This window comes from Delphinus delphis, chromosome X, assembly GCF_949987515.2.
Source record: "Delphinus delphis chromosome X, mDelDel1.2, whole genome shotgun sequence".
NCBI lineage: Eukaryota > Metazoa > Chordata > Mammalia > Artiodactyla > Delphinidae > Delphinus > Delphinus delphis.
In genome coordinates, this window is record NC_082704.1 from 1,367,400 (window position 1) to 1,394,851 (window position 27,452).

A 27,452-nucleotide genomic window follows, 5' to 3' on the forward strand; every position below is an offset into this window, starting at 1 on the left:
TCCTTCTCCCTTCCACCAAGGTGACCACAAACCTGATTGTTGTGGTAATCTCTTTGGTTTTTATAATTTTACCAATTGTGTCAGTCCGTCCAGGATGCTATGACAAAGTACCACAGACTGTGGCGTTTATAAACAGCAGAAATTTATTGCTCACAGTTCCCGAGGCTGGAAGTCAGAAATTAGGGTACCATCAGGGTAGGGGAAGGCCCTCTTCCGGGTTGCAGACTTCTCATTGTATCCTCACTGGTGGAAGGGGTGAGGGAACTCTCTGGAGCTTCTTTTATAAGGGCACTAATCCCATCATGAGGACCTCACCCCCATGACCTCATGACCTAAGCACCTCCCACAGGCCCCACCTACTAATACCATTAGGGGATTAGGTTTCAGTGAATTGGGTGGGGGGACACAAACATCCAGGCCATCACACGAGATAAGCAGGCATCCCTCAATATGATGATTTTGTTTTGTCTGTTTTCGGACTTTATATAAATGGAATTAATCAGTATTACATTTTGTGTCTAGATTCTGTGCTCAAAATTGGGAGGTTAGGGACTTCCATGGTGGCCCAGTAGGTAAGACTCCGCGTTCCCAGTGCAGGGGGCCCGGGTTTGATCCCTGGTCGGGAAACTAGATCCCACAAGCCACAACTAAGAAGTCCGCATGCTGCAACAAAGATCCTGCGTGCTGCAACTAAGACCTGGCGCGGCCAAAATAAATATTTAAAAAAATTGGGAGGTTAATGTGAGTCATTGCATAACAGTAACATGACTGCCAGTCATTGAGCCCTTCTAGTGTTGAGAGACATCTGAGTGGTTTCCCACTCTAGCCAGCACGGCTAGTGGTGCTGCCAACACTTGCGTCAGTGCACATACACGTGCATTTCAAAGGGTCATAGAGTGTATGTACTGGGCTGAATTGTGTCCCCCCAAATTCAGGTCCACCTGGAACCTCAGAATGGGACTTTATTTGGAAAAGGATCTTTGTGAGTAAAATTAGTTAAGATGAGGTCATAGTGGAGTAGCGAGCCCTAATCCAGCGACTGGTGTCCTTAGAAGAAGAGGCCATACAAAGCCGGAAGCAGAGAGTGCAGTGAACTTGTGTCTTCAAGCCAAGGAACACCAAGGATTGCTGGCCACCACTGGAAGCTAGGAGAGGGGCAGATCCCTCCTCAGAGCCCCCACAAGGAGCCAACCCTGCCGTTACCTTGACCTTGGACTTCTGACCCCCAGCACTGTGAGAGAATAAATCTTTTGTTGTTTTAACCCTACCAGTTTCGGGTGCTCTGTTACTGCAGCTGCAGCAAACTCACACAGTGCACGTACTTTCAGCTCTGCCATTGTTCCCTCTTCTATGAAGTGACTGCTCACATCAATCTTCCCGTTTTTCTATCCGATTGTTTATCCTTTTACTGATTTATAGGAGTTCTTTATTTATTCTGGGTGTGAGCCCTGCGTTAGTTACGTGTATTACAAATCTTTGGGTTTTGAAGCAAGTCCATGAACCTCGCTCTGCGTCCTTTACAGAATGAGATTAATCCCTACTTTTGCAAGGTTGTATGGGGATCATAGACAATGACGGAAGCCTTAGGCGACTGGTACAGACTGAGAGCCCATCTGGTCAAGTGCTCTCGATGTGCCCAGAGCTCTAAGGCCCAGCCTTCCTGTCCAGAGGGTCGCCTCCCACCCCCACCCCTACAGGGAGGCCAGATGTAAAAGAGCACAACACAGACGCTTTATTGTTTATAAAACATGAAAACGCAGGCGCCAGGGGTTCAGGTGCTGCCAGGGAGGCCCCAGCGTGAGGGCAGGGGCCGCGTCTTGGGCCCTCGCTGCAGGCTCCATTTGGCTGGGCTCCACTTCTTCTACCTGCAGCCCAGGGCGGGCCCTGCCCGAGGGGCCCACGCCTGTGGGGAGCACGGGCAGAAGGAAGACGTGGCTGACGGCCATCCCTGAGGAAGTGGTGAGCAGCTCCCGGATCAGGGCAGGCGGGTAGAAGCCAGGCCTGGCCACTGCCCCGGTTCAACTACCCTCCCTCCAGTGCCCGGCCCTGGGAGAGAACACCTTGAAGGCAAGAAGGAAGGAGGCCGCTGCCTAAATGTCTTCCTCCCTGCGTGGCCAAGTGGGAGGAGCAGCTGAGACCCTTCTTTCAGCTGAAGAACCACAGAGGAGCTGGAACGCACACCAACTAGGAGAGGGCACCCGTTAAGGGTTCTGAACAAATCTGTCTAAAAAACCGTATCTGAGCTCAAAGCATCAGTCCATCCCCCAGCCCAGCTCTGTGCAGGGCCAGAACCCAAGGCAGCACCGATCTCCCGGCAGCTGGGACTCGGGTCCCAGAGCTGCCTCTGTCCCAGGCCTCGCCGCCCCTCCCTGTCCCCGCCCCAGTCCAAGAGGAAAGCCAGGGCAGGATCTGGGCGGGGTCTGGGCAGGGTGGCGCCTATCTCCCGGCCTGCAGGTGGTTGTGGAGCTGCTCGGCCTGGCTCTTCAGGCGCTGGAATTCCTCCTGGATGAAGTCTGTCAGGGCTTTGCGAATCTCCACCTGAGGGGAAGGACTGGGGCTGGCCTGCAGCCCTCAGGGAGCTTCGCCCAGGGTCCCTGGGAGGCCAAGGGCACTGGGATGGGCTAGGACAGCTCTGGGATGGCCTGGGGGAGAAACTCACAGCTGACTTGTTCTCTGCCCGGAGCCGCTCGAGCACAGGCAGGGCACTGAAGGGCTTCCCAATCAGCACGGTGATTTTCTGTGGGCGACAGGAGCGGGGGGTGCCCACAGCCCCAGCACCCTGGGGAGCCAGAGGCCAAGTCCTGTCCCCACCTTGCTGAGTACTCCCTCGGGTCCACTCTAACCTCTTTAAAACGAGGTGGTTGGGCTCAGTGACATCCAAGGGCCATCCCAGTCCCGGGGTCCATGCCCTAGTCATCCCATCCTGTCCTGTCCCAGTCCCAAGGCCTGCCCCTGCCCCGGCCCCGGCCTTGGTGCCAGGAAGACACCCCACCCCGCTTCACTCCATTCCCCCTGCTGCAGCCTCCTGAATCTGGCCTCAGTGGTGCTGAGTGGGAGTCATGGGGCAGATGGCAGACAGACAGATAGACGGACAAGGTCAGCAGCCCTACCCACCTGTCCAAAGCGGGGGAAGTAGGGCGGGCTGTTAGGAAGGACGTCGTTCATTCCTGTAGCACAGCAGACAGAAGGCTGGGAAGCAGGTGTGGGGTGGAGCAGGGCAGCTCGGGCACCCCCTCTCTGCCACCCAGAGGAGACCCACCCGCCAAGATGAGCGAGCGAAGCCCCTTTCCCTGGGCCGCAGCCTTGGCTCACCGACATGCCACAGCGGCAGAATGACAGGATTGAGATGACATTCGGCGATCAGGCGTCCGATTCCTACCCCAGAGAGAGGCAGAAATGGTGGCATGAGTGGAGCTGCGGTGCCAGCCTGCGGCCGGGGCCACTCCTGCCTTCCCCCAGTCAAAAGCAGCTGCCCTGGGCCGGCACCTGCCCTTCCCACCGCTCCCAACACGCTCCTCTGCCCCGCCTGCCACAGTCCAACCCAGCCGGAGGCGGCCAGCGGCTCTCACCCCACTTGAAGCGCAGGAACTCGGAGCTCATGTTCACTTTCCCTGTTGAGAGGCAGGATGGAGGTGAGGCTGGGGGCTGCCGGGCGGCGGCGGGGGGGCAGTCCCACCCATGTTCTTGAGAGGGTCACGACCCTGCCAGCCCCACTGACCTTCTGGGAAGATGTGCACCCAGTCCCCGTGGTTGAGCTTCTCCAAAATGAAATCCATTCCCTTCTGGTAGACGCCATCTCCTGCCAAGAGACAGTCCCTCCCTTCAGTCTCCATCCTCCAGGGCCCCCCTCCGCCCTCCCTGGGCACGAAGCAGCAGCTCCCCATCCCCCAGCGGGCGGCCCACACGGACACCTTCCAAGGCCAGTCCCTCGGGCCTGCTCGGCTGCCTCCCTGATTGGGCTCCTGCAGCTTTAGGGTGAGCCACCCCTGGGGCGAGCCTACCATTTGCTGCCTCTGGCCCAGTGTGTGCGTGATTTCCAGCCTCACCTGGGCCCCAGATTCTGGACAGCGACCCTGTCCCCGGGGTCTCTGCCAGGCCAGTTCCCGCAGCCACTCCTCACAGGCCCCCCAGCCCTTCCTGAGCCCTCAGCCTCTGCTGGCCCTGCCTCCTGCTGGCCCCTTCCTTGAAAGGCTCCCCCTGAAAACTAGACTCACCCTCAGCCAGGCCTCTCGGGAACGGGAGAATGTTTGACGGAACACAGTGTCACTGAGAGTTGGGGAAAACTCAAACCTGCTACATGGAAAACAGCAGGGTTGAGCCGCCCCCGGTGCTAGCAACACTCGCCTTAGAGTTTCCCTGAGACCACGACACTGGACCCAGGTGGCCCGGCGGTCAGCAACAACACAGACATGAATGCCCAATGCCGCGTGCTGGCTCCTGACCTGGAGGCACGTGGGGGCAATCTGTACCCACGCACAGTGGAGCCTCACTCGTCAACCTTGTCCATAGAGTGGACAGAGACAGAGAAGGGGGGAGGTTGAAGAAGCGGGGTAAATATCCTTATGTTATCAAGTAAGGAGTAGAGAGCCGCAGCACAAAGAGGGAGAGAGACAGACAGACTGACACCAGGACTCTTTGGGCCAATGCACTAAGAAATGGACTTTCAACCTGTTCTCTGCAAGGCGGAGTCTTTGGAAGGTGCTAGATAGGGATCCAGGAGCCTCAACCCAACCCAAATGGGAACCCGGCCCGGCAGCTCCCTTAGGGGCTGGAGCTGGGGAGCAGTCACCCACTGCAGTTTCTCAGGGCGTCGCAGCTGAGAGCAGCAGTTCCCCTACCTGGGCTCGCATTAGCCGGTAGGGGTGGGCTGCAGGGGCGCAGGCTCCTGCTCTACAAAAACCCACTGGTGCAACCGAGCCATCCAGCTTGGAATCAAAATTTACAAAGACCGTGCTTTGGGAGCAACACTTCATAATGTTTAGCTTTTGCAAATGCTACTTCTACTCACTCGTATAGCTTGTGCAAGATCACTCTGACACTTCACGTCCTATCACAAGGCCTATGCTTGGGGGGCAAGGGGAATTTTCTGGAACACAGAAGCAACATATGCCAGATACTTCCTTTGCTTCAATACGTGTTGTTAGATCTTTGCTGCACGTCAAATGCGTTTGAGAAACAGCTTGTCCCTGCCCACTTTCTCTCACCAGAAGGTGCTTAGGATTAAGATTTCACTTGCTGCTTTTATTGTGCAATAAAACTTAGATGCGGGTCAAAAAGCAGAATGAGACTAGAAGCGGACACGGAAGGCCTCTGAGGTTGCAGAGAGGAGGAACTGAGACTCAGGGACGGGCTGCCTGCACAGAGTCGCCGTCTCTCAGAGCAGTGCACTTGCCATGACACTGTAGCCTCTGCTTGTGTTTCAGTGAAAGGAAGCCGTCTCCAAAAGCACCAAAAACAGAAAGTGTTCCAGGTGGCTATCTCTGGGGAGTAACTAGGTCTGCGGCTCTGGAGGGTGGGCGCTGCAGCTTTTCATTAAAGAACGTTGTTTGTTATCTGAGGTTACTTTATTGGATTTTACCATGTTTTACTTCCATCTACTAGAAATAAGATTTCCCTGACCTCCAACGCCCTTTGGTTACTTCCTCTTCACAACCCAACCTCTGGGAGGAGTGGCCAACACCCCCCCATCTACCCCACGCCCTGCCCCGAAGCTCCTGTGGCCGTCAGTCCAGAGAAGTGGCTTCTCCAGGGTCACCAGAGGCTTCCACAGTACCGAGGGGCCCTGTTTTGCTTCTTTCCTCTCTGGCCACTGCTCTCTGCTGTCTTGGTGGCTCGTATCTCCTTCTGTGCTGAGGTGCTGTCCTGGGGCCCTGCTCTCTCCGTGCTCTCCCCGTCTACGATCTCACTTCTATGTTTGTGACTTTGTTTGCGGTTGAGTTCCCGGTATCTTTATTCCCAAGCGTTTTTTCGAGCTCCAGAGCTGCGCATCTCACTGTCTCTGGACCGTTCCCTCCTCAGGTGACAGGCTCCTCTCAACCACCATGCTGCCTTCCCCTAGTCCCATCCTCCCAGTGGCTCATCGTTACCAGACATCACCTAGTGTCATCTTTGCGTTTTCTTTTCCTCGCCCCCTCCTACACCCAACCTATCAAGTCCTGTCCACTCCGGCTCCAGAGCGTATCCCAAAGCCGTCTCATCTCTGCTCTCTGTGGTGACCCCCAGAGGCCCAGCTACAATCCTCGACCCCGCTTCTGCCCTCCAGGCACACTGCAGCCGGGGGCTCTCTCTCTAACCACACTCGAAAGCCCTGTCACTACCCTGATGAGAAAGCAGAGCCCAAATTCTTCACATGATTGTTCCAGAATCTTCACTTTCAGCCTGCAATGCACATTTTCTACCTTTATCACGTACCTCTCCAGTGTCTGCTACATGCTTCCCGTGTCTAGGATGCCTTTCCTTTCATACTCTCCCTGGAAAAATCCTGCTTCCCCAGAGGGAAAAGCAACCTGGATTTGAATCCTGGCTTTGCCACCTCTTGCCCTGTGACCCTGGGCCAGCACCTTTATCCCTCTGAGTCCCCTTATCTGGAGAAGGGGATGAAAATGGGCCCTACCTCCGGAAGCTCTTGAGAGGTGCTGATTAATCACTCAACATCACACCCCTCACCCTACGGCACACGCCACCACCATCACACACTGATGACACCACACTGCCATCAGTGAGTCTCTCTCAGCAACGTCCTCAAGAGAAGGAACCGTGGATAACGCCTCGTCCACGTCTAACATCGGAGCCGGAGGCACACGATCCTCAGGCAGTCGCAGGGAATGCAGTGCGCTCCAAGAAGCCACTGCCACCCCTCCTGCCGCAGGATGAAGCTGGGCCTCACGCGAGTGAGGCAGTGGCCCCCGGCTCCCTGGCTGCCTGGCCCACCAGGGTCCCTCTACTCCCAGCACTGCCAAGCCAGAGGCATGGACCACCAGTCTCCCGGCCCCAAGGGAGGCCAGAGAAGCCCCCAGAAGCACCTCACCTCGGCACACGGGCACGCACTTGCCCAAGCTGAAGAAGTGGGAATGCAGCTCCTTGGTGAAGCAGATGTCTGCGGCCGCGGGGGTCCTGGAGCGGGGACAGACGTGGTCACCGCGGCCTCCCCTGCACCCTGCTTCTCTGCCCTGCCCCCAGCGTGAGGCCTGACATCGTGGGCAGTGCAGAATGGAGGCACAGGAGTGCCTGCGGGGCCCCACCCCGTGCCCTGCCTGGACTGCTGGAGGCTCCTCCAGGGCACAGCAGGGGGAGGGCAGACCTGGGCAGAGATGGGTGAAGCCTGCCGGCCCACCACAAGGGGCCCACTGCTCCTCACCAACGCATCAACTTCAGGTTCCAGATGTGGCGGAGTTTCAGGATCCCTGGAGAAGGAGAGGAAAGACTTCATGCCCCAACTTACCTTGTACCTAGGGGGCGCCGATTTCTGTCATCCTGTTTTGGGGAATGAGGGACATGGACAGCAGTACTACCATTTCCCTATGGCCCAAAGTGGCATCTTCCCGACCCTTGGGCTGGACCCCCAAGTTCTCCCGGGCCCCTCCCTCTGTCCCACCCCGTATGTCTTATTAGTCACCACAGCTGGTCTGCCTACCTCCCCGATACATTCTGATGCTGCCTATTCTTCTACCCATTTCCCCACTGTCACTGCCGCCACCTTGGTCCAGGTTACTGGATGGCTCTAGAGCCTCCTTCCTGGTCTCCTGGAATCTGCCTGTGGCACCCTGCAGGCCATGCTCTGCCCGGCGGCAAGGGTGAGCTATGAAAGGCTCTGATTTGACCAAATGGCTTCCCACGAGCTCTAGCTCCTAGTCTATAACCTCCTGAGTCCAGCAGTGGGAGCCCCGGGCACCCCTGTACCCAGCCATCTGGGTTGCTGGAGCCCAGCCACTCCCTGTGAAGTCAGCAGAGCAGGAACTTCTAGGTGGGGAAGCGGGCTCCCCAGCGAGGCTGGTGGAAGGCTACAAACCCAGCCTGGGGCAACGCTGGAAACAGGACCCAGGTCTTCCAGCCCCTAGCCCAGAGTTTCCTTGACAGGACACTCTGTGGTCCTCAGGTTTGTTCCCAAGGCTCTTTGGAACCGTCAACAGTTTAGAGAATGGAGGGACTGACACATTGGGCCTGATACGTCAGAGTAAAGAAGCTGTCAGACCTTGCCCTACGTCCATTCCCTCCAAATACCTGAGGCTCTCTCCAAATTACACTCCCTAGGAGGATGCTGAAGGGGCCACAAATCAAACTTCCATCCCTGGAGCAGGACAGCCCAGCAACAGGAGTGCCAGAGCTATGCGAAGCAGCCCGTGAGGAGTGAGTTTGTTCTGCTTGTGTTTGGCCCTGTCCCAGGTTCCCTCCTTGCTTCCCCAAACCCAGCACACTGGCCCGTGTACCCCAGAGGTGAGGGTCATCCATGCAGGACTGGTGATTGGACACCGTGATGAGGGGTGTGGCTGGGCCTCGGTTCTCGATGAGCTCGTACAGAACCTCCTTGTTGTGCACGGTGAGGTGGTTCATGTACTCTGGCGGGAGAGCGGGAGGGTCGGGACCTTTGCTTTCTTTCCGGGGAGCCCAGAGCTCCCCCCCCGGCCAAGCCAGCCCCTGCCAGCGCCCCCAACCCCGAACCCCAACTCTGGTTGGGCGTGGAGACCCGTGGCCAACCCTGCCTCGGCTTTGGGTCCACTCACTGGTCCAGAAGCAGCTGTAGGTGCCCACCAAGCCCATGACGACGCTGCTGGCCAGGGTCCAGGTGAGCGGCGGCACCGCGGGGAACGGCCATTTCACATGTAGGGGCATCTCCCCGCCCCGACCGAGCTTCCCCCACCGCCCCCGGCGGCCCGGCGCTCCCCCTGCCCTGGGGCAGGCTGTGGGGCTACTCTAGGTCTGTGTCCTCAACCGCTCGGGGGATGGGTCCCTAACAGGCCCGCGCCACAGACGGGCGCCGCGGCTCGGCGCGACAGGGGACTCGACCAAGGTCACCTAGTAGGTCAGGCCAGAACCGGGCCCATCCCCGATCTCTCGCCACACACTAGCCGCCCTGGAGCCAGGAGATGGGGTGCGCACTGAGAACCTAGCGCAGACGGGAGAAGCAGCCGCGAAGCCCCCGCACCCGCCGGAAAGCGAGCCTGCGACGGCGCCGGGCTCTACCGCCGTCTGTCGCAAAACGCGCTCGGGCCGCTTGACGGCAGCGGGGGCGGGCCCGCGGGCCGCGTGGCCCCGCCCCGCTCCGGAGCAGCGCGGATTTGAGGCCGCCCACCGGCTGCAGGTCCGTTTTGTCTCATTAGTTCCTCCCCGGTGAACTCTCCGAGAGTAACATGGGCTGCGCAGCACGATTACCTGACACCACACAAAATCGGGGCTGGCTTCCCTGGTGGTGCAGTGGTTAAGAGTCTGCTTGCCAATGCAGGGGACACGGATTTGAGCCCTGGTCAGGGAAGACCCCACATGCCGCGGTGCTAGCAGCTAAGCCCACGTGCTACAACTATTGAAGCCCACGCGCCTAGAGCCCGTGCTCCGCAACAAGAGAAGCCACTGCAATGAGAAAACCGTGCACTGCGCACAGCAATGAAGACCCAATGCAACCAAAAATAAATAAATAAATTTATTTTAAAAAAAAGATCGGGGCTGGCGGAGCACTTTTACTTTAGTTTCTTTCCCCCTTTGTTTTCATTAATTTCATATAACACGGAATTAACCATTTTATAGTATTTTATAGCATTTTATATTACATTATTTTATGTATGTAACATATGTAATGTTAAACGTTATGTATTGTATATGTTACATTATGTAACTTTACATAATTAGCTACATACAACTTTTTTTTTTTTTTTTTTTTTGCAGTACGCGGGCCTCTCACTGTTGTGGCCTCTCCCGCTGCGGAGCACAGGCTCCGGATGCGCAGGCTCAGCGGCCATGGCTCACGGGCCTAGCCGCCCCGCGGCACGTGGGATCTTCCCAGACCGGGGCACGAACCCGTGTCCCCTGCATTGGCAGGCGATTCTTAACCACTGTGCCACCAGGGAAGCCCTACAACTTTATATAATCACAATATTACAGAATTGTACTATACTAATGTATGTATGTAATATAATGTAACGTGTGATGCAATATGTAATATATAGCAGCATATAACATACAATAGGAAATACTATATATATTACAGTATTTTATATCGTTTAGTATACCCACAGTGTTGTCAACCACCACCTCTAACTAGGTCCAAACATGTTCATCACCCCAAAAAGAAAGCCCTGTAGGCGTTAAGCAGTCTATTTTTTATTTTTAAAGCAAAGTATAATTTTATTGATTAAAAAATATTTTTCCCGGGAATTCCCTGGCGGTCCAGTGGTTAGGAGTCGGCGCTCTCACTGCCGAGGGCCTGGGTTCAATCCCTGCTCCGGAACTAAGATCCAGCAAGACGCGGAAAAAAAAAAATTCCCAGTCTTCGGCTCATCCCCACCCCCAATCCATTAGCACGTAGGTCCTGCCAACGGGGACATTGCCCCGAAGACCGCACTACAACCATTCAGTAAGGACCCATCGGCCGCCCGCAGACACCGCCTGAGTCCCCCACTTGTCCCAGCAGCGACAGTGCAGGACCCCCACGGGGCACTGAGCTGCCAGCGCTCTAATCTCTCAGGTACAGTTTTTTAGTCCGCCCTCGGCTTCCACCACCATGGCCAGTTCCTGCGCCGACTGTCGCTCGCTTTGGGTATTCAGAGCGCTCAGGAGTGCGCAGCCACACCGGGCCCGGCCCGAGGACTTGGAGATAAGGCCCTTGTCCTCGGGGGTGCCCAGGCTCGCCGCGGAGCTTCCCTTTTTCAGGCACGCGCTCCAGCTCTGGAGTCTTCCCCACCGTATCCTTCCTGCAGGCGGCTGGGGACGGGGGCTGAGCGCCGGGCCTGGGAGACCACAGAACAGAGTCTGCGCTCGGGCGCCCGCAGCTCCTCGCTACGCGCCCTGGGCACAGGAAAAACTCTGACTCACAGCACAGCACAGTCATCTGCTCAAACCCTCCCCCGCCTTTGCCTCCGCTAGCGCCCTGTCCCACCCGGGCGGGGAAGGCGGGGTCTGGTGGGAAAGTGGGCGGCCAGGTCCAAGCCAGGCCAGCTGCCCAACCTCCCGGCGGCCTCCGGGGTGGAGCCAGGGCCGGGCCCGCCCACCGGGAAGGGTGCGGCTGCCGAGCCAGCCCTGACGGGTGGGGAGGGTTGAGAGTCTGTTTCTCTTTTTTCGTCTACGGTCCCTGCCCAGGCAGACGTTGTGATTCCGTGGGGAGTCGCGATCCGCTCACAGCACAGGAAGGTGGTGTGGAGACGACCCGTTCTGCACAGGTATGGGAGCCCTCTGGCCAGAGGGAAGGAGGAAATTGCCCCCAGCCTGTGAGGGAAGGCGAGAGGGGAAGGGAATCCCAGGGCTGGGGCTAAGGGCTGGTGTTGGGAGCCCGGACCGACTTTGGGCTGAGGCCAGGAACTCTCTAGTTCTTTTCCTCCGCCCATCTGGGAGCCCCTGGCCCCAGAGCCTCCAAGCCTGCCCTTGCCAGCCCAGGGCTGCCTAAAGGCCTACATACATCCCAGAATAGATACCAGGGCAGGGGACCCAAACTAGCATGAATGACAGAGCAGGTGGCTAGGGAGAAACAGGCATGGAGCCCCGGCAGGCAGAAAGTGAAACCAAGGGGGAAGGTGACAAGGCAACAGAGAAAAGCAGGCAGACAGAAGTAGAGGGACTTACGTCGCTGTATGAGGGCAACACCAACAGGGAGTTGAGCAAGGGCCTGAGCCCGAAAGACACTCAGGAAGAGGGGTGCTCCAGCTGGTAAGATGAACAAGTAGGGCTCACCAGTAGTGGAGGGGATGGGGAGAGGGGCTCCATCACACACTGCAGTGTGGTGAGTTGGTGTGTCCGAGATCATTCTAAATGCATACGCCCTTGAATCCAGCAATTATACTGCTGGGAGTTTGTCTTAAGCATAATGTCTGCCAAGTGAGGAGACAGAGATGCACGAAGATGGTCCTTCTAGTTGCTAATGGCAGTGAAAAGTTGGAATCAACTCTAAGGTTGAACCCTTGTGAACTGCTGGTGGGAATGTAAGATGCGGCAGCCACTGTGGAAAATAGTATGGCGGTTCCTCAAAAAAGTTAAATATAGGATTACCATATGTTCCAGCAATTTCACTTCTAGGTATCTAACCAAAAGGATTGAAAGCAGGAACTTGAAGAGATATCTGTACACTCATGTTCACAGTAGCAGTATTGACAGTAGCCAAAAAGTGGAAGCAACCCAGTGTCCATGGATAGGTGAATAGATGAACAAAACGTGGTCCATCCATACAGTGGAATGTTATTTAGAATTTACAAGGAAGGACATTCTGACATGGATGAAATGAGCACATTATGATCAGTGAGATCAAACGGTCACAGACAGGCAGATACTGTATGACTCCACTTGTATGAGCTGCTTAGAGTCAGGCAGATTCCTAGAGACAGAAAGTAGGATGGGGGCGGGGCACGGGCTGGGGGAGGGGATGTGGGGGCTAGTGTCAAATGGGGACAGGGTTTCAGTTTGGGAAGATGGAAGAGTTCTGGGGATGGATGGTGGGGATGGCTGCACAACAATGTGAAGGTGCTTCATGCCACTGAACTTCAAAATGGTTAAGATGGTGAACGTGATGCTACGTGTATTTGACCGCAGTTAAAAAGAACGAGACTGAACCATACATGCTGATGTGGGAAGGTGTCCACAAGAAAGGCAGGAAATGTGTGATGCTGGCAGCTCTGGGAGGCTGGTGCTGGGCAGCAGCAGGACGGCATCACTTTCTCTGTCGCATTTTACCATGTCCTTCTGGAACTAGAATTGAGCCCAACTGGGACCTGAACCTGGAGCAACCTGGATTCCTCTGGAGGGTTCCAGAAGCCCATACACGGCCATGCACTGCTTCTGCTCCTCCTCCTGGCTGGTGGGGCTGACACCTTTCACATCTGTGCTTTTAACACCCAGCGGCTGACGCTCAGCAAGGTGGCCAGGGAGCCTGTGCTGGACACCTTAGTTCAGGTAGGTTCATCACTGCAGAGAAGCTGTGCCCCTAAGGACCGTGGCCCAAAGCCCCCTAGCCCTACCTGACCAGGGGCATGTGCCAGAGAAGAGGGGACATCAGGAGACATGGTGTGGAGACATGGAGCACCTTCCTTCCCTGTCACTGGCCTCAGTCTCCTCCTCCATAAAGTGGGTGTGGTGTTGGTGGAGATGGCGTTCAGTCTTCTCCCGGGTCCGTTCTAGCCTCGCTGCTCTGTTTGGCCTGCAGCCAGCGTGTCGTGCCACTCTTGGCCGCGCTGGTGCCGGGCCCCCAGGGATACCACCCCTCTCCCAGGGTGGCTGGCACTGAGTGGGGCTGGCCTTCCTGGTGTCCTGCAGATCCTGGCTCGCTGTGACATCACAGTGCTGCAGGAGGTGGTGGACTCTACTGGCAGTGCCATCCCACTCCTGCTTCGAGAACTCAATCGGTGAGGAGGGCTCTGTGGGTCTAAACTGGGGGCCCCACAGAGCCTCAGGGCCACTGACCCGAGGTTCCCCTTTCCTGGCAGATTTGATGACTCTGGGCCCTACCGCTTCCTGAGCAGCCACCTGCTGGGGCGTGGCACGTACAAGGAGAAATACGTGTATATCTACCGGTGAGTGCAGATGGTGACCGGGGCGGTCTGGACACTTGGCCCGGTGTGCGGCGGCGCAGTAGCCCCAAGGGTGGCCCTCACCTCCGCATCACCCTTTTTCTCCTCAGTGGTTTTACCCTGGGGTCTTCTTGTCCTCTACCCCAGACAGCTTTAGTGCCCACGTGTCCCTCCAGCGGGTGGCCTTCCTTCTGCAAGTACAGAAGTGGGGCCCCCCGCCTCTCTCCTGTGGAAGCCACAGGGGCTCGGGGTGAGGCTGGCTCCCTCTTTGGGAGTGACTGGTTGCAGCTTCTGGGAAGAGGCTCACCAGGGGCCTGTCGTGGGTCCTGGGCAGACCCAGTTTCCAGAAACAGCCCTAAGTCCCTGGGAGGATAGCCTGGGGCGGGGGTCAGGATTGAGAGGGCAAGGGTGGCAGTCAGGGAAGGAGACCTGTTCCTATATATAGATGAAATTACATAATGTCTAGAATTCACTCCAAAATGATGGGGGAACAGAGACACGCCCATACAGTAGCACCGCTCATAACAATCTCAAAGTGGAAATGATCCGAGTGTCCGTCAGCTGATGAACAGATAAACAAAAGGCGGTCTCTCCACGTAGTAGGATATCATTCAGCCTAAGAAGGAAGGAAGTCTGAGCCAGGCTGCAGCCTGGATGAACCTGAAACATGTGCTGAGGGAAAGAACCAGACACAGAAGACTATGTATTATTGGATTCCGTTCACATGAAATGTCCGGCAGAGGCGATGTACAGAGACAAGACAGATCAGGGGCTGCCAGGGGCTGGCGGGGAGGGGAACGGGAACTGCTCATGGGCGAGGTTTCTTTGGGGTGATAAGAATGTTCTAAAATTGATTGTGGGGATGGTTGCACAACCTTGTGAATGTACTGAATGCCACTGTATCGTGCATTTTACACAGGTGAGTTTCACGATGTGCAAATTATATCTCAATCTAAAAGAAGTTCTAGAAAGAAAGGCTAGGCAGGCTGTGCTCACGTGAAATGGAGCTGCTGCTGGAGGGCTGCCCCCTGAGTGCCAGGTCTGATGTGAGCACTTGCAAACTGAAACCAGTGGTCCACCAGGTCACACAGGGCGCAGGTCCTGGATTCCTACGTGTACGACGATCAGAATGACCTCTTTGCCCGGGAGCCCTTTGTGTGCCGGTTCTCTTTGCCCAGCAAGGGTAGGTAGGGATGAAGGGTGGCCCCCTATGAGGGAGCAGGAATGGGGGTCTGGTGGGTTCTACGGGGCCCTGGGGGGACTGGGCAGAGGAGGGCCAGGAGTGGCTGGGAGCCCTCTGTCCCCGGGGCCTTGCAGTCCTTCCCAGCCTGGTGCTGGTCCCACTGCACACCACGCCGAAGGCCGTAGAGACGGAGCTCAACGCCCTGTACCACGTGTTTCTGGACGCCTCCCAGCGCTGGCAGAGCGAGGTAGGGCTGGGCCAATTGTATGGGAGGGAGGGGGACAGGACGGCCAGGTGGCCAGGCCCGACTGCTGCTTCCCTCTCCAGGACGTGATCCTGCTTGGGGACTTCAACGCTGACTGTGCTTCACTGACCAAAAAGCGCCTGGATGACCTAGTCCTTCGGACTCAGGCTGGCTTCCACTGGGCCATCCCTGATGGCGTGGACACCACGGTGCGGGCCAGCACCCACTGCACCTACGACCGCATAGTGCTACACGGGGAGCATCTGCAGAGCATGCTGCGCGGCGCAGCCGCCTTCGACTTCCCCCAGAGCCTCGGGCTCACCGAGGAGGAGGTAAAGGGGTGAGGCAGGAACGGGCTCGTGGAGAAGCCCCTAGGCCCCGAGACTGACGCTTTGTCGCGCTGCCCACCCCCAGGCCCTCAACATCAGCGATCACTACCCCGTGGAGGTGGAGCTCAGCTGCGCGGTGCACGGGGCCCAGACCCTCAGCCTGGCCGCTCTGTTACCGTCACTGCTGCTGCTCCTGTCCCCCCAGCTGGGCCTGGTGGCCTGAAGCCACCGCATGCCAGCTGCCCAGTTGCGAGGACTATGCCGTTTTGTGGACTCAACCCCCTCCCCGTTCTATCCTGCCCTGCCACTCCTCTATGCCCTGCCACTCCTCTATGTGCCTTTGCTTTGGCCTGTGCTTGGCATGAGAATGTGGAAGAGGAAGGCAGGAGCCCTGAGGCTGGAACCACGCCACTCTAAGCCCAGGTAGTGTCAGGAGTGAGGACAAAAGGCAGGCTCCAGGGCTGGGGTGGGGGAACGAAAATCCCCCATGCTGCAATGAAGATCCCACGTGTCACAACTAAGACCCCGATGCAGCCAAATAAATAAATATTTATTGCATGCCAAGACCATACACGCTGAGAACAGAAAGCTCGATTGCAGGGATATTACATGTGTAGCAGACATGGCAAAGGGTCATCTTTATCATACGTGGGACTCACATGAAGCAAGACCCGACTAGATACAGGGACGGAGCTAAACAGTACACACACACACACACACTCTCGGAGGCTGGTTACCAACCCTACAGGTGCACACAAAGCATCTGCATAAACCACTTATACAGAAGTCACCGTGCATGCGACCCCCCAGGGGAAAGGAATACAGGATACTACAGCCGCAGCAACAATGACCCCACTTAGTGTTCTCATTAAAGACGGCTAGCAGGACATCAGAGCCGTTTAAGTGCAAGTTATGTTTTTATGATTTAGAAGCATCAACTTTAGGTTAAAAGGTAGTTTTAAACTTTAGAAATGGCAGTCGCTAAGGATTACAAGATGCCAGAGGCCTCTCAGGGGCCGACTGCTGCACGCAGTCACAGCCAGACTGCAGCAAGGCTCTCCGGCTACTATGCCGGGCTCTGGAACAAATCCCTTTAGGGTCCTCTTCTCCTGGGCTCACAGCCCCAGGCCACCCCACCTAGCAGAGCTCTGGGACTCGGCTGCTCTTACAGCAGGGTGGCCCTGGCAGTTGGTGTCAGATAGCACACCAGGATCCCCTGGGCCAGAGGGCACTGCACACTATTTGCCCAAAGGTCTCTTGTCGCCAAGCCCTATCTCAGCCATAGGAGCTTGATATCAGGAGTAAAGGGCCCTGGGAGTGAGGCCCTGTAAGGGGTAGTGGGTTAGGCTTAGGATGGGGTGGGGTGACGAGACTTCTCAACTCTGTAAACGGGGAAATGTGGTTAGGCCCAGGACAAATGTTTACTCCAGGGGTAACTGGTGAAAATACAGCCAGAACCATGTCTGGTCTGCTTCCTTCCTCCCCATGTCCAACAATGTTCCTGTCCTGGTCTGGGACCCTGGGGAAGAGCTTCCACAGCTGCCCGAGACCCCTTTCCATCACCCAGGGTGGGTGCTTTGCTAAGGAAGTGCTCCATGCACATGCAGGGGGACTTGTGAACCTACTGCCTGGGATCTAAGGCAGGTCCAAGTGCTGGCCCTGCTAAGTGCCAACTGGCCAGCTTAGTGGTCAGCCTTTTTCTGAAGAGAAGAGAGAGCAACCCTAGGACTCCCAGAGGCTCCCCACCCCCCATGAATCCAGATGCAAAGACAGGAGAAGAAAGTAGAGTTTATTAGGGGCCACAGGTGGGGAGGGGGCAGCGCCAAGGCTCTCACGAGTGCAGGGCCCGCCATTTGTCCAGGGGGCCACGATTAGGGATGTACTTGACCCCACAGCCATCCGGAATGAGCCGCTTTTCTGCCACCATGTTTTCAAACTCATCTGCATTAAACTTAGTAAATCCCCACTTCTTGGAGATGTGGATCTAGAGAGAGACAGAAACAGCTGAGTCAGGAGGCCTGGGGACAGAAGCAGGGAAAGGTGAGACCAAGGCTGTAGCACTACATACCTTCTGGCGGCCAGGGAACTTGAACTTGGCCCTGCGGAGGGCCTCAATCACATGCTCCTTGTTCTGCAGCTTGGTGCGGATGGACATTATGACCTGGCCAATGTGGACCCTGGCCACTGTGCCCTGGGGCTTTCCAAAGGCACCACGCATACCTGTCTGGAGCCTAGATTGGGAACAGCATGCCAGTCATTGATGTCCACCGGAAAGGGCTGTCTCCAAGGTCCCTTAGGGCAACCCGTACAGGCAACAGGCCGCATACACTACCGAGGAGGCTGCTGTTTGCAGCCATTGCGCACCGGGCCCCCATGGGGAAAAGAGCACAGTCGGCTTAACTGGCTGCAGAGAACACAGAGAACCCTAAAACAGACTAGCTAGAATCCCTGCAAGGTGCTACTGGGCTCATCTGAAAGCCATCCAACCTGTGACCACGCCAGCAACCTGCCTGCCTGCAGCTCACGTCATTAGGCTCAAAGACGAGCTCCTCCAGCAGGAGCACCTCCCTCTACCTGTTTCCCAGAGCCATGGCGCCTTTTGTGTTTGTCTCTGGGACTGTCCACTTAAGTCCACTTGCTAGCCCTTTGGCCTGGCTTTGCTATGGGTGGTTGAATCTTTGTGAGGCCACCTCTTTGCCCTGACTGATGAAAAAAGTAAAGGCCAGGAGTCTCAGGACCCAGCTCACCTATCAGCTCCAGCACAGGACAACATCTTGTTGATGCGGATGACGTGGAAGGGGTGGAGCCGCACTCGGATGTGAAAACCATCTTTGCCGCAGCTTTTCACCATGTACTTGTTGGCACAAATACGGGCAGCCTCCAGGGCTATTGGGGCGGGGGAGGCAGCAGAGTGAGACAAAATGGCACAGAAGCACTTCCCATGGCTCTCTGGGAACACCTGCATTGGCTGGGGGAGTTTAGTAAAGAGGCTCACGATTGGCTGCTCGTGATTAATGACCTGATAATTCCAGTGCAGTGAGCTCTAGGTCTGCCCGGGGGCCCACATACAAGGGACCAGGAATGGTGAACAAGGAAACCTGCCTCACCTTCAGAGGAGAGCTGCTCATATTCATCCGACACCATGTGGCCACAGAGTGGGAACTCATCCACTTTTGCCTTCTTCCGCCCCAGGTCAAAGATGCGGATCTTAGCATCTAGAAGAAAACTCTGGTGAGTGTGTGTGTGCCATAGCCACCGGGTCAGTGCAGCCAAACCAGTTTGGGGGCTTTCCCACCACTTACCAGGGACACCTCGGCAGAAGCGAGACTTTGGGTATGGCTTGTTCTTGCAATACCGGTAACTGCGGGGAAGGGGAGGAACCCAAGTTAGCAGGGATTCACAAGTGAACTCCACAATAGGCACTTTGAGTTCTTCCTCAATCTACGACCAAAGGGGCGTTGGGAGAGGGGGAATGACATATGTCATCTCTAAGCTTGGTCTTCATTCCTAGAAATTGGTGCTAAAGCAAGATGTGGCCAGAAGTTAGGACACCAATGCTAGGAGACTATGAAAGTAAAAAAAAAAAAAACAAAAAAACCACCCTCTATGCCCTGTTGTGTTTTCAACTTCCTATAAGGCTAACATCCTGAAACGGACTTTCTCAATTTAAATACTGCGAAGAGTAACACACTTCATGCCATCCACCTAAAGTCCTTTGGGCACGTGGCATTAAGTCGGCCTCCAAGCCTCGTGATGGGCGCCCCCTGAAGGGCACACGAGGCGGCTGAACACGCTTTTCTGGGACTGCCCTTGCCGACCAAGGAGCCCACACGGCACGTCGCCTGGAAATAAAACGGGGATGGCACACAAAGGCCCTGAGGGCACCGAACCTAAAAAGCAAGCGACTTTTCAGCTCTGAAGGCGCGATGCAAGGCGGACGTCGCTTGTAGCCCTAAAATGGGGCTAACATATGCAGACCTGGGTCAACCGGCCACTCCAACGAAAAGGGGGAAGCGGTAAACACCAGCATGAATTTATAAAACCAAATGGTACAAACAAAGACCTAAAGCGACCTGCAAGTTCTTGGAGAATACGCGGGGTCCGTTCCCAGGACAGGAAAGCCGCACTAGGGAGACCCCACCCACGGCTGCTTTTAGCAGCCAAATGCAATTTTCCCCCCCTTTCCCAGCAGCGAAACAGGCACTCACCAGCGGGCGGGGCGGCGGCCCATGGCGACACCAAGATCTTCAGTGGCTGCAACAAAACATACAAGATCGGAAGAGCAGTCGAAGACAGGCCTTGAACTAGAGGAGAGAAATGGCAAGGGCACCGCACGAGCCACAACCGCCGACTACTCACCGCGCCGAAGGGAAAGAGACGCTCTTACGCCTGCGCAGGCCTTATATAGGCCGTCTATCTTCACGCGTAGGAACCATAGAGTCCGGGTGAGGGCGGATAGACACTCTGTCACACTTCCGGACCGTAGTCGCAGCGGTGCTCTGCGCCTGCGTGCGGGAGTGGCTGGGCACAAGCGCAGAGCGGGGAGGCGGCTAGGTCCCGTACCGCAGGCGGCCAGCTGGCGAATGGGGCTTCGCCACATCGGCGAGAGAAGCCGGCTTCCGGCTGGCCATTGTGGGCGTAGAACTCTTGCCCGAGGCTTTGCCGTAACTATGAAAGACGTATGTTCCTAGAGTTGAAAGAAGGAAAATGCCGAATGGGGCTTACGGCGGCCGCGCGCGTGTTCCTGGGCATGGCGGAGCCCGGGACAAGCCCTCTGTACCTTCCCCCTGCGCTCCAGAGCCCAGCAGGGAGGCGCCCTGCTGGAGGCTCTGCCCACGTTCATTTGTCGACCGGGAGGCGGAGCGAGAGGCCCGCCCTCGCCCCGCCTCCGCAGCCCCCGGGCCGTAACCGAAGAGTCCTGAGCCCTCTTGTTTTCGAGCTGTACGCCAAGTCCTCCTTTCCTGGAGACCCGGGGCGGGGCCTGCGTCGGCCCCAGGAGGTCTGTGCCCTCCCGCGAGAAAGGCCAAGAAAAAGCCGCCCCGCAAGATCCAGGGCTCAGGAGAGCCCGTGAACACCGTTGGGCCCGCCCTGACCCGGCAGAGAAAAGAGACGTTGTGCTCCCCAGGGTGACGTGGAGAAGGGGAAGAGGAAGGTGGCGACCCCACCCAGATGGCAAACGAGCACCGTCACTCCTTGTCCGGCTGGGCCCAGTCCTGGCCTCTGAGAGCTGCCTTGATCTGTACTCCTGGGAGCTTCCACACTCCCGGGGCCCAGAATGTGGCGCCCACCCCCACACACAGTTCTTTCCCCGCCCACTGAGTTCCAGCGCCTCCTGAGTGTGCCTATGAGATCTTCTAAGGTAAAGCACGGACCCTCCCCCCCCGCCCGCCCAAGAATACATCCAGAGAAGTGTCCAGAGCTAGTACCCATACCACCAGGGATCTAGGTATCCGCCAGAGGTGCCCACGCTTCTAGAGCTGGGGATAGCAAGAAGGTAACAAAGTCTTCCCCATGTCACTTGACAGGTGTGACACACCTGTTCTTCTCCAGGACGACCTTTCACTTTAGTGAATGGGTCCTTTAGGAAGGCTTGGGAAGATTTGCGCTGTGCACTTCCAGCAATGCTGCAACTAGGTCCTTCCCAGGGAACACAGCCTCCCCTTCCATCAGGGGGCTCTGGGTCTGGAAACTGGGTGAGAAGGTGTGACTCTCCGCGGGGGCAACTCAAGTCAGGTTTTTGCTCCCAGAACTAGAGGATTTAGGGTTATACGCATCAAGCAGTCCTGTAGCAGGCTGCCCAACTATTTCCTTCTTAGAGGCTCATTTTCTTTTCTTTCTTTTTTTTTTTTTTTTTTTGCGGTACGCGGGCCTCTCACTGCTGTGGCCTCTCCCGTTGCGGAGCACAGGCTCCGGACGCGCAGGCTCAGCGGCCATGGCTCACGGGCCCGGCCGCTCCGCGGCACGTGGGATCTTCCCAGGCCGGGGCACGAACCCGTGGCCCCTGCATCGGCAGGCGGACTCTCAACCACTGTGCCACCAGGGAAGCCCTAGAGGCTCATTTTCTGTGCCTTGCTCACCTGGCTCCAGCCCGTCATTCTTGCTTTTCCTGGAACGTGCCAGACTGTTCCTGGGGTCCTTAGTCCTTCCGCTCGTGTTCCTGCGCTAATGGCTCTCTCAGCACCTTGCTGAAAAGAGCTGCTTCTGGACCTATCCCTGGAACACAGTTGGGGGATGGAGTGTTCAGGCTGGATATGATGAATGTACTCTCAAATTCCTCTCTCCCTAAGCCTAGGGATTCTGTCCTGCACCTCCTGTCAGGGCATTTCTGGCATCAAAACCCATGAAATGCAGGTCAGTAGTAGGTCCAAGCCAAGCATGTGAGGTGCTAGACTACACACCAGCTGTATGTCCTAATACTTTTCTTATTTTAAAATTTATTTATTTATTTATTTTTGGCTGCATTGGGTCTTCGTTGCTGCGCGCGGGCTTTCTCTAGTTGCGGCGAGCGGGGGCTACTCTTCGTTGCGGTGTGCGGGCCTCTCATTGCAGTGGCTTCTCGTTGCCCAGCACGGGCTCTAGGCACGCGGGCTTCAGTAGTTGTGGCTCGTGGGCTCTAGAGCGCAGGCTCAGTAGTTGTGGCACGCGGGCTTCAGTAGTTGTGGCTCGTGGGCTCTAGAGCGCAGGCTCAGTAGTTGTGGCGCACGGGCTTAGTGGCTCCACGGCCTGTGGGATCTTCCCGAACCAGGGCTCGAACCCGTGTCCCCTGCATTGGCAGGCGGATTCTTAACCACTGCGCCACCAGGGAAGGGAAGCCCCTGTCCTAATACTCTTAATCTGGAACCTCTAGTAAATACGCTATCAGTTAATCCACCCCATCGAGTGGCCCACCTCACCTACTGAGTCGCACACCCTGAGAACCTACTACCACAAACGTTCAAATACAGTTCAGTTGGTAGATATCAGTGAAGTCTGGAAAATATTTTTTTAATATCCTTATGGAAAATATGTATTGACGCATGAGCTCTTTCCTCTAGGGTCAGGCTTTGGTCTGTCCCCCTGGATCATGCTGTGATTAGGCCCCAGTTATGGGTCTAATGGCAACAGGGTGTGGTGGCACAGGTGTGGAGGACAGAGGGTGTCCCCTTGCAAGGCATCTGCGCCAGGTGAGGTGATGACACAGTCCTCAAGGGAGAGAACAGCAGCCTGCCAGAGACGGGAGGGCAGGCTACTTCCACCCGCAAGGGAGGCTGCAGGGGACCGGGGGCTTCCCGACTGTCAGCCTCCACCGAGGGCAACCCGATGTCCCGATTCTAGGCTTCAGGGTCCCACTCCTCCAGCCAGTGCCGTAGCCTTCACACGAGAAACATGGAGGGGCTGGGAATTCAGGTGACCTTGGGATTCTGCAACCCGCACAATGATGCAGGTTTCGTTTGTGTTGGTCATGTTTGATTTCCAGTACCGTCAGCCCTGCAGGTTACAGGAGGAAGAGAATTTTTAGGGCTGCCATGGAAGTGCTCTGGCTGGCATACTGTGCCTTGAGCTGAGAGGTAAGGAATCGGACCTTGTCAGTTTTTTCTCCGTGCACTCCCGGGGACACTGTGGAGTCACCCCACACACAGCCTTGATCCCCAGCGTCCCCTCCACGACAGTTCAGGGCAGCAGCCGCTGCGGCTCCCCCGGGCACTTGCTGCACTGGCCCTTCATCCCAGTCAACCGCAGGGGAGAGCTTGATGAGTGGTGAGGCCCCCGCAGGTAATGGGTGCCTCGAGCCCCACTAGGTTACCCAGGGATCGGAGGGCTGGAGGAACAGAGATGGTACAGGAAGAAGCTGCCCCCCAGCCCCGGAGCCTGGGGAAAAGGGAGGGGGTTGAGGTCATCTGAAGCCTAGAAGGCAGGATAAGGGGCCTTGAAGAACAGAGGCTGGATCTCTGAGGAGGGGCTGCGGCAGTTTCTCAGGGAAGGAGAAAGCAGCAGCATCGCTAAGAGGGGGAACGGGACAGGAGGGGCAGGAGGCGATTTCCGAGGCACCACCGATCTTCCAGGGCACTGCTTCCTTCTTCGGTGGCATCCGATCTGTGGTTCGATTCATCTGTTGAGATTTTTATTTCAATGACTGTGGCTTTGTTTTTAATTCCTAAAGTTCTTTTTCTTCTTCAAATCGGCCTGGGCTTTTAAAATTAGTCTTACCTTTGTGATTCCTTCCTTGGTATCTTTGTTTTGTGTCTCGAGGCTGCTGAAGATTTGGGGAGTTGGAGTAGCCTTCTATCACAGTAATGCAAACGACTGGTAAATACCCATGAGAACTGCTCTGATCTCAGGAGAATCCAAAGGTAATGTCAGTCTGTGTTTCAAAGGCCGCCCCCCCCCCCCCGCCCCCGATTAAGCACAAGAGTAGAAGGTGTTTCTCTTTCTCACCCTCCTTCCTTTATGGGCTGGCCCAAGGCCAGGGCGGGGATAGTCACCAGGACTCACCTCTGAGGCCTTCAGGACAAGTTGATGTGCCACACCCACCACGCCCGGGAGCCTCCCTGCGAGGGAGCAATCCAGATGCAGCGCCTCCCCGCAAAAGGACGTCAGGCTTAGAGGCCAGTGTCCTTCATCCACACCTCGCCTCGGCCACCTGCTAGCTAGTGATTCAGAACAAGCTCCTCAACCCTTCTGCCACGTTGGCCTCATCTGCTCATCTGGAGAATGGGGATGACATGCTCCCAACTTCCCAGGGCCGCCGCGAGGGTGGAATGGACGAGTCCAGGCACGGAGCCGGCACTCGCAGCCCTCACTGAAAACTATATTATCTGGCCTCTGACAGGGATGCCCTGGGGACAGGACGTTGACAGGGCCAGTCGTCCGTCCGATGCTCCATGAGGGTGGGCGGTGTCTTCAATTTGAGCTGGCAGACCCGTCTTCCGCTGGGCCTCTGGGAGTCCCGAGGGGGAAGCCGGGGGTGAGGTGTCCCCTTCCAGGGAGCGACTGCTCTTCGGGGAGCCCAGCAGTACTACCACGATGGGGGGCACTGGGCATCGTCTCTCTCAGCCTGCGGTTCTCTGAAGCCCCTCTGTCCGCGGCAGGGGGGGGGGAGGCAGCCCCAGCTTGTGGATGATGGGGGCAGGGGCTCCTCTCCTGCTCACTCAGACCCATGCTGGGATGGACCCACTTCTTCGTACAGCCCTGTCCTTCCTTTTCACTGTGCAGGTGACCGTTCAAGAGCGCTGCTTTCAGGCGGATTTCAGTTCTGCTCTCTCACCTTCTGCGGCCCATTAACTCTGAGCCCCTCGGAAAGCCTGCCCGCAGCTCCTCTCCCAGGCCCAGCCTCGGCCCCAGCCACCCCACTGATTCCATTTGCGGTTTCCCCCATGGATCTCCCTCGCTCCCCTGCGGGCCACCTATGCACTTAAATAATATAGCTAAACTCTTCTCCTTACACATTTCCTTGTCTTCTCCCCAAGTGGACTGGCACCCTGGAGGGCAGGGGCTGGGTGTCTGAGAGGCACTGCCCCCAGTCCCGGTCTACATAACGTGGGGTCATGTGACAAACACCACCTCCCCCAATCTGCCGCCCCGCGCGCGCAAGCGCATACACACACACACACACACAGAGTGATCAGCCGGCAGGCCGATTGCCAGCCAGGGTCAATGAGGAATTTGCTGTGGAACTCAGAAATCCCGCCCGCCCCACCCCCCCGCAGTCACAACACTCTCCTCACACGAGGGAGGAGGCCTTTGTGCCCAAGACACATAACCCAGAAATCATCAACTGAGAGTTTAATAAATTTGCTCATATAAAATTGTATAGCTTCTCGGGCTTCCCTGGTGGCGCAGTGGTTGAGAGTCCGCCTGCCGATGCAGGGGACGCGGGTTCGTGCCCCGGTCCGGGAAGGTCCTACTTGCCGCGGAGCGGCTGGGCTCGTCAGCCATGGCCGCCGGGCCTGCCCGTCCGGAGCCTGTGCTCCACAACAGTGAGAGGCCCGCGTACCGCAAAAAATAAATTGTATAGCTTCTTGACAGCCCAAACCAGCCAGCCTAGTCTTTCAAGACAAGAGACAGACTGAGGGAAAATATTTACAACACATGGAACAAAGGACTAACAGCCCAAGTGTATGACAAGCAGGGTCTTTTGGGGAGGCAATTATGTGCTGTCCATTAAAACTGTAAATGTCCATAGGCTTTGACCTGGCAGGGCCACTTAGAGGTAATTATTCTAGGGTGACATTGACACATGTTCAGAGCAGGTAGCAAAAACAAAGAAAAAGGAGGAGAAGAAGAAGAAGAAGAAGGGAAAAGGGAAAAGTTCATCAGTTGGGGATTTGTTATGTAAATTATAGGGCGTGTACTCTATCAAGTACCGCGTGGCCAGAGAAGAAATGAGCTAGATGTTTCTGTACTGACATGGAAGAATTTCGAAGCTATATTATTGCTAGTTAAAAGAAAATCACAATTGTATGTACAGGGTTTGTGATTTTTAAAACTGTGTGAGTATAACTATGTTGGTGATTGCATACAAGAACATAGTTAGAAGTGAGAAACAGAACTGTTAACAGTCTTGCTTAAGATAATGTTCTGTAAAAACTTTCAATTATGTGCTTTAAATATATGCGGGTTGCTAACGTGTAAAATGGTCCAGCCACTGTGGAATGCAAATTGGCAGTTTCTTCCAAGGCTAAACTTCCACCTCCTTAGAACGCAGCAGTTGCACTGTTGGGCAGGCATGCCAAAGAAATGGAAACTTCTGACCACAGGAAAACCTGTACACGAATGTTCATAGCAGATTTATTTGTAGAAGCCTAAAGTGGGAATCGGCACCATGTCCCTCAGCGGGTGAAGGCCTGAACAAACTGTGGCTGATCCAACCACGGACGACAGCTGGCAATACAAAGGAAGAACTAACTATTGATACCTGCAACCGTTCCGATGGATGGATCTCAAGAGCAGTGTGTGAGTGAAAAAAAGCCCTGGGTGGCTCGCGGGATCCTAGCTCCGGCCCGGAGCAGGGATGGAACCCCCGCCCTTGGCGGTGAGAGCGGGGACTCCTAACCACTGGACCGCCAGGGAAGTCCTTATGTAATGTCTTCAAATGACAAAATTACAGAGCTGAGAATAGAACCCGGTTGCCATGGGTTGGGAGGAGGGAGGGGGCTGTGGCTACGAAAGGTCCACAGGAGGGGTCCTTGTGAGGGGACGGGCTGGATACTGATGGCAGTGGGGGTCACCTGAGCCCTACACACACACACACACACACACACACACACACACACACACACACGGGGATAAAACCCGGAGCAGCTCTCCGCTGGCACCAATGCCCTTTCCTGGTGTGCGGTCCCACCAGCTGTGCAACAGGCTGACGCTGGGGGAACTGCGGGAGGTGCTCCGGCCTCTTGGACGTTTCTCTGTAACTTCCTGTGAACTTAATTCCTTCCGAATACAAGTTCACACCAAAAGCACACAAGCAGGGCTTAGCGTGTACACATCGGACCACTCGCGCCACTCTGCACGGACAGTCCCTGCTCTCCCGGCAGGGACACCTAGCGGCCCGCAGCCGACCCGGTCGCCGGCTGAAGAAAAACCGCGGGGGGGGCAGAGCTGAGAGGGGCGCGCGGGGGCAGAGCTGAGAGGGGCGCGGGGGGGGGTCTGCTTGTTTTGATTGGGCAAAGGAGATGCCCGTCACACCAGAAGGGCCGGGTTTCCTGGGGGCGGGTCTCGTCACGAGTCGAGCTTGGTCATTGGCGGAGCCAGCTGGAAGGGGTGGGCAGGAAAGCGGTGCTCCGCGGCTTACGGTGGGCGAGCTGAGGGGAAGTGAGGAGACCCGCGTGGGGGCGGTCAGGGCGGGGCTCGACGCGCCGGGACAACGGCCCGGCCTTGTGGTCACCGCCCAGCTTCCCCGGACTCCGCCCCCCACCCCTGTGGGTCCTGGGCCTGGCCAGAGTCCCCGTTCCCCGAGTCACCGGGGCCTTTGGCTCCGCGATCCTGAGAGCTTGCACCCTCCCGCCACCCCGCCC

At 56.5% G+C, this 27,452-nt stretch overlaps 3 protein-coding genes, 1 long non-coding RNA gene and 1 other non-coding gene across 13 annotated transcripts; 2 read left to right on the forward strand and 3 right to left on the reverse strand.

Annotated features, from left to right (window-relative positions):
- Positions 1–1,709: 1,709 nt before the first annotated feature.
- TAFAZZIN (tafazzin, phospholipid-lysophospholipid transacylase) lies at positions 1,710–9,167 on the reverse strand. 7 transcript variants are annotated; one of them, XM_060002278.1, is made up of 10 exons: positions 8,721–9,167; positions 8,427–8,555; positions 7,358–7,403; positions 7,028–7,113; positions 3,719–3,799; positions 3,570–3,611; positions 3,313–3,375; positions 3,115–3,167; positions 2,660–2,737; positions 2,308–2,538 (listed from the first exon to the last, which is right to left on the reverse strand). In XM_060002278.1, exons 1-10 carry the CDS (start codon positions 8,827–8,829, stop codon positions 2,437–2,439), a joined length of 789 nt encoding a protein of 262 aa, XP_059858261.1. In that variant the 5' UTR covers positions 8,830–9,167; the 3' UTR covers positions 2,308–2,436. The 7 variants fall into 7 exon arrangements, with proteins under 7 accessions (XP_059858259.1, XP_059858258.1, XP_059858257.1 ...); XM_060002277.1 differs by having other exon boundaries at positions 2,660–2,779; XM_060002276.1 differs by lacking the exon at positions 3,115–3,167 and having other exon boundaries at positions 1,710–2,538.
- DNASE1L1 (deoxyribonuclease 1 like 1) lies at positions 8,940–16,321 on the forward strand. The gene is made up of 11 exons (XM_060002698.1): positions 8,940–8,943; positions 9,066–9,298; positions 10,510–10,675; positions 11,287–11,366; positions 13,033–13,086; positions 13,447–13,535; positions 13,617–13,703; positions 14,783–14,883; positions 15,018–15,130; positions 15,211–15,459; positions 15,542–16,321. The coding sequence occupies exons 1-11, from the start codon at positions 8,940–8,942 to the stop codon at positions 15,677–15,679; spliced, it is 1,314 nt and encodes a 437-aa protein (XP_059858681.1). The 3' UTR covers positions 15,680–16,321.
- Positions 16,322–17,224: 903 nt separating this feature from the next.
- RPL10 (ribosomal protein L10) lies at positions 17,225–19,819 on the reverse strand. Of its 2 annotated transcripts, XM_060002282.1 has the most exons (6): positions 19,665–19,819; positions 18,759–18,817; positions 18,564–18,671; positions 18,204–18,342; positions 17,525–17,687; positions 17,225–17,440 (listed from the first exon to the last, which is right to left on the reverse strand). In XM_060002282.1, exons 1-6 carry the CDS (start codon positions 19,685–19,687, stop codon positions 17,288–17,290), a joined length of 645 nt encoding a protein of 214 aa, XP_059858265.1. In that variant the 5' UTR covers positions 19,688–19,819; the 3' UTR covers positions 17,225–17,287. The 2 variants fall into 2 exon arrangements, with proteins under 2 accessions (XP_059858265.1, XP_059858266.1); XM_060002283.2 differs by lacking the exon at positions 17,225–17,440 and having other exon boundaries at positions 17,553–17,676.
- LOC132419067 (small nucleolar RNA SNORA70) lies at positions 17,732–17,866 on the reverse strand. The gene has a single exon (XR_009518083.1). It is a non-coding gene; the product is annotated as a small nucleolar RNA SNORA70 (small nucleolar RNA).
- A 172-nt stretch (positions 19,820–19,991) lies between the features above and the next one.
- LOC132418436 (uncharacterized) lies at positions 19,992–25,175 on the forward strand. 2 transcript variants are annotated; one of them, XR_009517996.1, is made up of 4 exons: positions 19,992–20,815; positions 22,913–23,003; positions 23,686–23,786; positions 24,649–25,175. It is a non-coding gene; the product is annotated as an uncharacterized lncRNA (long non-coding RNA). The 2 variants fall into 2 exon arrangements; XR_009517995.1 differs by having other exon boundaries at positions 22,922–23,003.
- The last annotated feature ends 2,277 nt before the right edge of the window (positions 25,176–27,452 follow it).